The sequence below is a fragment of the Scylla paramamosain genome, chromosome 31 (genome assembly GCF_035594125.1).
Source record: "Scylla paramamosain isolate STU-SP2022 chromosome 31, ASM3559412v1, whole genome shotgun sequence".
Lineage (NCBI taxonomy): Eukaryota > Metazoa > Arthropoda > Malacostraca > Decapoda > Portunidae > Scylla > Scylla paramamosain.
The window spans coordinates 1,215,165-1,227,500 of NC_087181.1; the positions used below are offsets into that span (position 1 = coordinate 1,215,165).

Genomic DNA, 12,336 nt, shown 5'->3' on the forward strand with positions numbered 1-12,336 from the left:
TGTATCTTTAAAATAGCTCCAATGTATGCAATATACACATTGAGAACAACAAACCAAAGAGTGCTGAGGTCACATGGTTGGCCTTCCGTACAGGGCGGGTATAATCCTGAAAAAAAAAATTACATAACCTAGATTTGGAAACAAGACATAGTGAATTAGAGTGTGTGAAACTTGGGAAGATGATTCCCTCAGATCTTAGCTGTACAATGAGGAATGTCTAGTGTACCACTTCACTGCCTGAGAAAGAGATAGATTTGTAAAGATATGGAACACACAACACACTGTTACCTGACCCCTCGCTGAGAGGGAGGCGAAAAGATGAGGGAAAGAAGTTATGGAAAATGCTGCGCTGGTGTGTGTTTATATATATATATATATATATATATATATATATATATATATATATATATATATATATATATATATATATATATATATATATATATATATATATATATATATATATATATATATATATATATATATATATATATATATATGTATGTGTGTGTGTGTGTGTGTGTGTGTGTGTGTGTGTGTGTGTGTGTGTGTGTGTGTGATAGCGTGCGGTAAGGGAGCGCGCATGAAGACACGAGAGGTGCGGGCGAGGCGGAGAGGAGCAGAGTTTCGCAGCGAGCCGTGGAGTGATGGAGGCGTTTTTACCGGCCGTAGAGTGGTGGAGGCATGTTTACCGGCGTGAGGACATGCTGGGCATGGCGGCGTGGTGGCAGCAGGCCACTCTGGGACCATGGTAGGGAGTCGGCATGGAAGGGCGAACTTGAGAGTGCAAGTACACAGGCGGCAAGGTACCGCCGTCTGAACATCGGCACCTGATTGCATGGCGGCACCTCACAGGTCACTGCAGTGTGACATCAAGCCTCATGTGGGATAGCAGGCTCACGAGGAAAGAACACCTGTGTCATTTGTGGAGCACAGTGGTGGCCTGAGGTGTGAGTGGAGGTGGTGGATGTATTTACCAATGCCAAGGCTCGCTACATGATCCTCAGACTGTGGCTGCGTGTAGCTCCTCGATACAGAGAGGAAATGGGAGTGCCGCAGCTGAGCATAGCCCTTGGAAAGAATAGGTGTGGGGATTGAGAAGCCGAGGCCTGAGCCACATGGACGAGAGGCGAACAGCTAATGTCGTTTGCATGCACCCGAGTTGTGTGATTGGTTGGTGATATGGCGAGGTTGCCTGGCGAAGACCAAGGGAGGCCTGGTGGTGGCAGCCGGGATGGGGAATGCAGCGCCAGTAAGAAAGTGTAACATGATTATGCGCATGTTAAGTTAAGTTTATTTTACGTTCGTGCTACCCGTCAGTGGTATGGTTCCAATATTATTTGTTTTATTTCTCTTAATATACTTCTTATTGTATGCTGAACGAGTTTACACCAACTATGTATGTATTTGTCCGTAAATTGTGTATTTGATATTTGATGTGATAAAAATACTGTATAAGTAGACTACAATGGATTTGTTAAAGAGTATAGTTTATGCGGAGTGGCACACGGTTGTTGTGGAGGCCCGCACGGCCTGATATAGACACTGACAGACAGGAGAGTGAGACAAGTGGAGACGGTTTGCTAGCTACGGGTCTCCCTCGTAGGACTCGGGAATAAGGTCGCCCCTCCTGTTCTATAGACTGTAAGTGTTATAACCTTTACATGATTATTGTTCAGGGTTATCTTCATAGTAGTTACAATTTGCTTCATGTGCTCAACATTATTTCTGTACCACTTGTTATCAATCATGGGTTATTAGTGCCTATGATTGTGTTTATTAAATTATACTAATCATATGATCAGGGAATGAGATATTGACATGTCTGTGGTTTGTAGGGTTATGAAAGTGAGACGTCAGTGGATTACCTATCAATTATCAAAGCACCAGTGACGTATCCGGCTGTTGGGGATTCCACGCCATAGTATTTTCAACACAACTGACGCTGGCAATGTTGTGAGTGTTATGGTTATTGTGTATTTGTGTGATTTTTGTCATGCTATGATTTACAGTGATATGTATGAGGATTTTCTGAGCTTTATAATGATGTGAGTCACACAGGGTATTTATCCATTGTTTGGGAGGTTTATCATATTGTGAACTGCAGAGATATTTTTGTGATTTCTGTACTTATTATACTATGAGGTACATGGGAACTATTCAAGGTCTGATCATGTTATGTAGTGATTATTTTTGTATTTTTAGTGTTTCTACGCTCATATGATTTTACCATGATTTGGTATCGGGCTGATTTATCCTGGACCCACAGGTTGGAACGCTACAATAAATGTTGCAACACATTGCTCGCCTGTGGATTGCCCTAGCGCTACATTCCAACAACACCCACAACCATGCCCAAGACGGAGGACCTTGAGCGCCGACGGAGACTACGAGGGACAGCCCGTGGAAAGCTAACTAGGAAGTGTAACCTACTCTCTGAGCAAGTGAAGCAGGGTAAGCCATCTAGCATTATTGAGGATTATTATGAGGAAGTAAAGGACGCTTTTCGGGAACTCGAGAGACGACACGAGGATGTGATGGACGCATTATGTGAGAGTGATCAAGAGGAGGAGGACTTTAATGGAAAACTTAAGAATGAAGAACAGTATATAGTTCAGGCAGAATTGTTGAAGACAGGTGCTTGTGAGACTTTATTACAGCTATGTAAAAAGGAAAAGGAGACAGCCTTAACAGATAGTGCAACTAAGGTTAAGGTGAAGCCAATAGAACCTCCTAAATTTGAAGGTGACATACGCCAATACCAGACATTTCGCAGCAACTATGATAAAATAATGACTGTCAATTATGGGGAAAATGCCTTTGCCTTAAAACAGTGCTTATCAGGTGAAGCGCTAAGTGTAGTACATGGAGTAGATGATGATTACAAGGAAATGTTCCGTCGTCTTGACCAAAGGTATGCTGATCCAGTTAGATTGACAGATACTGTTATCAACCAACTGCAAGAATTAAAGCCAATTGCTGAAGGCAATACTGGTAAATTTGTAGAAACCGTGGAAGTCATAGAAAAGTGCTGGACTGACATGAGTAAAAATAATTTAGAAGTACAGATGTCCACTGTAATTGTGATAAGCTTAATTGAGAAAATACTTCCACCCCAACAAAAAAGAGAGTGGACTAAGATCTACCAAAATCTGTCAAATAAAGTAAATGCTTTTCCTGAGTTGTTAAAGTATTTGAAGGAAGAAAAGAATGTCCTTGATTATATAGACAAAGATGTTCGTAAGAGGTCACATAATTCCAAGGCTACTGTTCATAGTGTAGAGGTAAAAGAGGATGACAGTCAAATTATGAGAACATTGCAAAAGTTGCAACTTCAACAAGCAGAACATCAGGCTAACATGGAAAGTATAATGCAGAAGTTCACTCAAACACTATCTAGTGGGGGTTCACAGGTTGGACGTCATAGACAAAACTACGGAAACCCCAACTTTTGTTGGTATCACAATTCTGATTCGCACACTATCAGTCGCTGTAACACATTTCATAATTTGGAACCCTCAAACAAGATGGAGGTTTTACGGAAGAACCATGTTTGTTTTCACTGTTTGGCAATGGGACACAGTTCTAAGGATTGTCAGGAAAAACGCAGTTGCTACATGAAGTTAGGAAATGGTAATGTTTGTGGTAAGCCACATCATCCGAGACTTCACTATTTGCTTTATCAAAATGATATTAATATTCACACCAACAAGTCAGATGGTTGTACTTTGCTGATGATTGGTCAAGTTAACTGTAAAGATGACTCATTAGTAACTCTTTTTGATCCCGGCAGTACAAGTAGCTTGGTGACTCATCGCAAAGCACGGGACTTAGGATTATGTGGCACACCATATAACATCACTATGACAACAGTTGGAAATGTAAGTGATACTGTATTCACTAAAATGTATAAAATGCCTCTTGTAGATGAGACAGGTAAACAATATTTAATACAATGTGTAGGAATGGATGAAATCACTTCAGAAGTTAATCCAGTCCCTATGGACATAATTCTTTCTCAGTTAGGAGTTTCTCAGTCAATGCATATTTTCCGTCCTCATGGGAGAGTTGATCTTTTGATTGGTGCTGACAGTTGTGACATCATTCCTACAACTGTTAAAACTGTAGGGAAATTGCAACTCATGAAAGGTCCCTTCGGCTATTGTGTCAGAGGATCGCACCCAGAACTCAAAAATGAATATACAGAGCACTATGTGGCTCAAGTAAACCACATGTCCTTAACATCTAACACTTTTGAAATTCAAGGGGAGATCTGTAGAACTTTTAAGGAGGATATAGATAATTTGTTTGCAATGGATCACCTAGGCACAAATTGTAGACCCAAATGTACCAATTGCATTAACTGTAAAGACTGCAATAGAGAGACGCACATAACTGTAAAGGAAGAAGAAGAAATGAAATTGATTCTCAGTGGACTTGAATATCAGGAGAAAGAGAAGACCTGGACTGTACATTACCCTTGGATTAAAGATCCACATCATTTGCCGAATAATTTTGGGGTAGCACTAATGAAACTTAAAGGTACGGAAAAGCGACTGAAGAAGTTGGGCAGTAGGTCAACAGAAAATTACAAGGTACAAATTGATGACATGTTAAAGAGAGGTGTTGCTAGAAAACTAAATAGGGAGGAGTTAAATTGGTACAAAGGTCCAGTGCACTATTTGTCTCATCATGAGGTGTTGAAACAAAGTTCAGCTTCCACCCCTACTCGCATTGTATTTAATGCTTCTGCCTCATATAATGGTCATGTGCTGAATAATTATTGGGCTAAGGGTCCCAATGTAATGAACAGTCTTTTTGGTCTTTTACTTAGATTCAGAGAAGGTTCCATAGCATTTGTTGGAGATATAGCCAAGATGTTTAATAGCATCAGGTTATCTGAATTTGACAGTCACGTACACAGGTTTCTTTGGCGAGACTTTGAGGATCGGGCCCCAGACCACTATGCCCTCACAGCAGTTCCCTTTGGAGACATTTGTAGTCCGGCTATTGCTATACTTGCTATGAGACAAACAGCTGAGAAATGCAAGGAGGAATTCCCTGAAGCAGCCAACGTAATTGTGCAAGATAGTTACATGGATGATATCATACATAGCATGAATGATACAGAGAAGGCTAGTCAGATCATAAAGGATGTTGAGCTTATTCTGAACCGTGGAAACTTTCACATGAAGGAGTGGATCATAAGTGGGAAGACCCAAGTTGGAAATGATGTGGACTTGTCAGGTATACCAGGAGAAAAGGTTCTGGGATTAGTATGGAACCCTGTAGAAGATGAAATAAGTTTCAAGATGAAAATGAAAAGTACGTGTAAACAGACTTGCAGTGTTGAAGTTAAGAGTAATTCCGATGAACCACAAAATCCACTAACTAAAAGAAAGGCTCTTAGTTACATATCAACAATATTTGATCCCATGGGGTTTGTTACACCAGTGACTTTACGTGGTAAACTGTTGATGAGACAAATCATTGAGTACATTGATGAGAATGGACGGAAATTAGACTGGGATGATCCTTTACCTGAGGAATTTATAGGGAAATGGTACAAATTCTGTCATGATATGCATGAATTGGGAACTATTAAATTGCCTAGATGCATTTGTAATGCTGAATTAGTTGAACCAACCCTGATACTGTTTAATGATGCGAGCACCCTAGCATATTCTGCGTGTGCTTATGCACGTTGGCGTGTTGGGAAAGATAAGTATCAATCAAAGCTACTTGCAGCCAAAAGCAGACTCGCACCAATTAAGACACAGACTATTCCCAGACTGGAGTTGTCCAGTGCAGTTCTTAGTGTTCGCCTCCGCAATACAATAATGAACGAAACTAACATCAGATTTGATCATGTTCACCACTTTACTGACTCTGAGATTGTGCTTTCACAAATAACAAAACACAATATTAAGGCTGGAACTTATGTTGCAAATAGAATTGTAGAAATAAAAGAAAGCTCCTTGAGTAATGAATGGCACTGGATCTCGACTGAAGTAAACATAGCTGACCTAATGACCCGTTCAAGTAAATTTGTTGATATGGGTCCAACGTCATGCTGGCAGTGTGGACCCACTTTCTTAGAATTACCATTTTCTCAATGGCCCATGAAGTCAATCTCTCCAACACCAGAGATAAAGTCCATCATTAACACAGCTGAAGTAAACAACTGGCATATTAATGACTGCAATATGTTTGACATAGACAGATTTAATTCATACCGCAAAATTATAGGAGTCACTGCAAGAGTTTTGAATGCCCTTCATGCGCGTTCTTTCAAGGGAATCCTGGCATCACCAACAGTAGATCAACTTAAACAAGCAGAAATATTATGGATCAAAAGAGCCCAGATTTCTTTAACAGACAACTGGGAAAAAAGGTTCAAGCGGTTAGGTCCATTTTGTAAGGATGGAATAATATATGTAGGATCAAGAATTGCTGCATGGCTGAAGAATAATTACAATAATGAAGCTTTCATTCTACTTCCCACTAAACATAGACTCACAGAGGTGTGCATTAAGGATATTCATGATAAAGACCATGGAGAGATTGAATCTACTCTATGTAAACTACAGGCTAAATTTTGGATTCCTCAAGCTAGAAAGTTAATCAAATCAGTTAAATCTCGCTGCGTGACATGCAGACGTTTAGAAAAACAAGTGATTGGACAAAGCATGGGACCAGTACCAGAAGAAAGGTTGAAACCTTCACCTCCCTTTTACCATTCTGCTCTTGATCTATTTGGCCCATTAATGATTAAGGATACAGTCAAAGGAAGATGTAAAAAAAAGGTGTATGGTGTTGTAGTAAATTGTCTCAGCACAAGAGCATCATATGTTGACTTAGTAGAAGGGTATGATACTGACAGTCTCATCACTACTCTTCGTAGGTTTACAGCCATCAGAGGCTTCCCTCACTCAATGTATTCCGACCATGGTTCACAACTCAAATTGGCAAGTAAAGAAGTTTGTTTCTTGACTCAAGACCAGGAAAAATTATCACAATTTAGCCGAGAAGGCGGTATGGAGTGGAAATTTACAAAATCTGCTGATGCTCCATGGGAGAATGGGTGCTCAGAAGCTATGGTAAAATTGGTGAAGAGAGTTATGACCAGAGTAATAGGTGACAGTACATTGACATTTGGTGAATTACAATCAGCAATGTTTGAGATTGCAAATATGTTGAACGAGAGACCAATAGGTATGAAAAATGGTTCAGACTGTACTAAGGGATCTTATCTTTGTCCAAATGATCTAATACTAGGGCGTGCAAGTGTACACACACCAGAAGGTGTATTTGACAGCAGTACAAACACAAGGACTCGCCAAAGGTTCATCAATGCAATTGTAAAATCCTTCTGGAAGAAATGGATGATGCATTATTTTTCAACATTAATAAGAAAGGAACCCTTCCCTCTGTGAGCGGTACAGTCATGGTCACGAGCTGAACATTCACTTCCACCGTGTTTTGAGTTTTCCCTCAGCCTTAAGTGCTCTGATCTGGTGAGAATCTGTCAAGTGTCAGGTGTTGTAAGGAGACTGTCAGCTCCTCAAAGGAGCATAGGGGGATGAATGCAGCAGGTTACTCGACTTCTGACTGTGACTGTACGTGTTCGAAATTAAACTCTAGGTTTGCACATACCCATTTTTATAAAGTAATGAAAAGCTATGACAGATTAGTGTAGAGTTTTTATATTAGCAGATTCTTTGTACTAACATTTTTCTGAAAGACTGGAAACCCATTGTGTTTCATAACTCACTTTTTTCCCTTAGCAATCCACGAATAGTTGGTCAAAAAAGAGTACCTGGAAGGCTTCAAGTGGCGAGGGAGGTTCAGCAGATAAACCTTTCATAAAATCTTTGTTATCACGAGCACCGCCCGACGTATTTTTCATCATCTCGTGTCTCCAATAAATCTTCCATCCTCTCAGGTTCTTGCGCTCATTATTCACAAATTTTCCATGCCACTATTTTGCATAATAGAACAGCTCTCGGGGTACAGCCATCAGTCTTCGTGGCTCCTCCTGCCTCGCGTGTCAGCTGTGTTCTGGTGCCCCGCCTTCCCTGATGACCGGGCCGCGGGGCTTGGTGCGTCCACTGCTTTTTTTTTTTTTTATGTAAGAGGGGTGCTGGCCAAGGGCAACACAGAGTTAAGTAGCAAGAAAAGGCCCACTGAGGCGCCAGTCCCTGAACAGAAATAAAATAAAATAAATAAATAAATAAATAAGTAAATAAATAAAAAACGGTAATCAAGAGTTGGAGGATGTGTCTTCAAACCTCCATCTTGAAAGAGTTCAAGTCACACCAAGAAGGAAATACAGAAACAGGCAGGTGCGGGCTGGTGTCTCGAGGGAAGCTGCAGGTTGTGTGTGTGTCTGGCAGGCAGGTGTTATGTTTACCTTCGCCTCACTTCACCTGGTAACTTGTCAGGTTAATTATCTAATGCATTTCTTACACGCCAGGACTCGCCCGTATTTCTTATTAGATCTTACAGGAACCTTTGGACATGGCATGCGCGCAACAGTGGGAAAAAAGGGATGAATGACTGAGAGTACTGGTTAACTCTTGCATTAAAGAGGTGGACAGAATAAACATGTAAGTAGAAGGTCCTGACGTCAGCACACAACTACTTCGCTCCTATTGGCTGCTGACGAGGTGGACAGAATAGATATGAGAGTAAATAGAGTCCTGAACTACAGCACACAACTACTTCGATCCTATTGGCTGCTGACGAGGTGGACAGAATAGATATGAGAGTAAGTAGAGTCCTGAACTACAGCACACAACTACTTCGCTCCTATTGGCCACTGACGAGCACCACTTGACTTTTACACTTGTATTTTGATCAACGCTTTCATTCCTAGGACAACTTTTCTCCATAACCAATATCCGCAATCTTTCATCCCTTTTCAGGTAAACTCTGGAACTCCCTGCCTGCTCCTGTATTTCCCTTTCCTATGACTTGAACTCTTCCAAGGGGGAGGTTTCAAGACACTTATCCTCCAGTTCTCGATGATCCTTTTTTGGCTTTCTCTTTAGGGACTGACGGCTCAGTGGGCTTTTTTCTTCCTATTTGTTGCCGCGGTCCAGTGCCATTACGTAAAAATGATCACAGCCTTCCAGTCATTTATGTTTGCACTACAGTCACTTGAACAGTTATGTAGCTTGAAAATGCAAAATTACTCTCCTATTCTCTTATTTTGTGTGTGTATCTAGTGTGTCTATACAAAACAACTTTCTATATCACTCTGAATATTAACAAGAGACGATCACAGCAAGAGGGTTAAGCACCTCCTCTGCCTTACTACCTCTTAGTGAAAGTCATTGGGGTTCACGAGAGGGATTTCCAATGATTCTAGTGACACTAACCCTTCCACTTTAATACGAAACAATTAGCAGCACCAGGAGCAACACGTGAGGTCCTTATAAGCATCTACAAGAAAGTTTGAGATGAAAAAAAGAATACAGTTTGCAATTTCTACTCAGTTTAAAGACTGGATGTGACTGTAGAGCAAGTAAAGATGTCTCAGAATAATTGGTAATTAGGGAAAGGTGTACCAAATGACAGTCAAAGGGTTAACAAGGCACTACTGACAGGAAAATAAATAAAGAATCGTAAGAGCCAGGCTGATTTCCGTATCCGATAAAATATTAATAAATCCCAAAGCATTGAGAACATGAGTTTTAGAATTGGTATCACTAATAATGTGAACGTTAAACATATCGATTACCTTTCACATGCTCTGCTGGAAGTCACTGGGGTATTTGAGGAGCATTTTCACGATTCTGGTAACACTTTAACGAGAACTCTGCTCCACTGACAGGAAAATCAACATTGTGCAGACCAGACTAAATTTTATAATCTCAGTGTCCTGTTGAAATAGTCTTACAACTCCAAAACGTTTCAGAATATGAGCTTTATTATCAATGGCATTACGATTACCGTGAAAGGCCGATTGACTTTATAATTTTTGCGGCACGGTTTTGTTCTTATTGTAGCCTGCGTTCCAAGGTTTCATAAGTTAATGTTATTTCAGAGGATTACGCTTTGATTTGCAAGAATAGTAAAATTGCTCAGCTAAAAAAGAAAATAGTGTTTGTTTTGGGAAATCACGCGGATGACAGATACAGGAGACAGAGAGAGAGAGAGAGAGAGAGAGAGAGAGAGAGAGAGAGAGAGAGAGAGAGAGAGAGAGAGAGAGAGAGAGAGAGAGAGAGAGAGAGAGAGAGAGAGATCTGTATATATGTGTGTGTGTGTGTGTGTGTGTGTGTGTGTGTGTGTACCCCTTTGGAACAGTAATTGGGGAGGGCTGGTGTCTCGAGGGAAGCTGCAGGTTGTGTGTGTGTGTCTGGCAGGCAGGTGTTATGTTTACCTTCGCCTCACTTCACCTGGTAACTTGTCAGGCTAATTATTTGATGCATTTCTTACACGCCAGGACTCGCCCGTATTTCTTATTAGATCTTACAGGAACCTTTGGACATGACGTGCGTGCAACAATGTAGGTATGTACGTGTGTATGTATGTTTATGGCGTTAGATGTGTGTGTGTGTGTGTGAGAGAGAGAGAGAGAGAGAGAGAGAGAGAGAGAGAGAGAGAGAGAGAGAGAGAGAGAGAGAGAGAGAGAGAGAGAGAGAGAGAGAGAGAGAGAGAGAGAGAGAGAGGCATTCAGCCAGCCAGACAGGCAGACAGACAAACAAACAGACAGATAGACAGAGAAAGGAAATATAAAAAAGCCGAAATTATTAAGATGATGGAAAGTGTTTCAAGGAATCTCGTATTTCTGTTTCCTTATTAGACATGAGTGCCAGCCTCTCCACTTTCCAATACTATCGATGAGACATTTAATTGCATACGATCGTCGATAGGGAGAACTCGAAATTGGTTTCATGAATTTTAAGTCTGATATTTTCACTTTAAATAAGCGTAAGTTTTTGCCTGTAGTGTTCAATGTTCCTGGATCCTTCCCTATGCAACTTTAGGCACGTAATTATTAAGGAAAAGAAAAAAAAGAAGAAAGACCTCAATGAAATGTTTAACAATACTCGGATATGCAGAGAACATTAAGAACGGAATGATAGAGGTGGAATTCATAACACTGTTCTCTCTTCCTTCCCTATACAACTTGAGGTACGCAATTGTTGAGGAAAAGAAAGACCTCAGTGAAATGCTCAACAATACTCGTAAATACACAGAACTCACCTTCGATTTGTGCTCGTGGTCACTGTTTTTAATGAGTCTCTTGCAGGTGTTTCCGTCTTGTGTCGATGTGTCGCTTACTCCTTTGTGTCTCATTTCTTGTGTGGTGCAGTCTTTCTATCTTGTCCCAGGTCGTTCTCTTCGCGTTTCTGCCGCCTTCTTATCCGTGGCTTGTTTTGCAACGTACTGCTCGTAATTTCTTCTCATAAATAAATGAATAAGATAATACAGGATGGGTTCTTTTCTAATGTGGTTTAATTTTTCACTGTGATATGCAGCAATGCACAACACTAAACACTGTACAAAACCCTCAGTCACCCACACGAAGGAAAAAGTGGCTGAAGGAACAGATTCTCCAATGACTAGCTAGTGTAATGCTTAAAAGCGGCTGTGGAACAATAGAAAAGTCTTAGAGCGCAGTTTAACCTTTGTAATATGCAGCAATGCACAACACTAATCCTACTGTACAAAATCCTCACAGTCACCTGAACTAAAGAAGAGGTGATTGAAGGAACATATTCTCCAGTGACTAGCCGGTGTAATGTTTAGAGGCGACTGTAAAATAATAGAAAAGTCTGAATTACTGGTGCTCGAGCCTCTAGCTGGTAATGGTACAATAACACTGCTAATGACACCAGGACTCTTGTTACTACTTATGAGTGATTTTAGGTAATTTTTTTACTTAATTAACGAGGTGCTGCGACCGTGGACCTTCACCTCTTTCACTGGCCATCCTTATAACTTCCGCCACGTTAAGTTTTCGTCCCGTGTCCTCCAGCTGGCTATCCATTAATGTAATCCTTTGCAGAAAAGTCAGAGTTGCTGGTGCTCGAGCCTCTAGCTGGTAATGGCACACTAACACTGCTAATGACACCAGGACTCTTGTTACTACTTATGAGTGATTTTAAATAATTTTTTACTTAATTAACGAGGTGCTGCGACCGTGGGCATTCACCTCTCTCTCTCACTGGCCATCCTTATAACTTCTGTCTTCCTCCAGCAGGCTATCCATAAATGTAATCCTTTGCAGACCGCTCGCTCTTCCCTCCACTCTTCCAAGCAAGCAAACCAAACCTCTCTGTCTTAATACGTGTCCTATGAACTTAATTTCTCATCTTTTTACGT

At 40.8% G+C, this 12,336-nt stretch overlaps 1 protein-coding gene across 1 annotated transcript; it reads left to right on the forward strand.

Annotated features, from left to right (window-relative positions):
- Positions 1–1,257: 1,257 nt before the first annotated feature.
- On the forward strand, positions 1,258–7,436 carry LOC135116268 (uncharacterized). The gene is made up of 2 exons (XM_064033631.1): positions 1,258–1,956; positions 2,270–7,436. Exon 2 carries the CDS (start codon positions 2,352–2,354, stop codon positions 7,434–7,436), a length of 5,085 nt encoding a protein of 1,694 aa, XP_063889701.1. The 5' UTR covers positions 1,258–1,956; positions 2,270–2,351.
- The last annotated feature ends 4,900 nt before the right edge of the window (positions 7,437–12,336 follow it).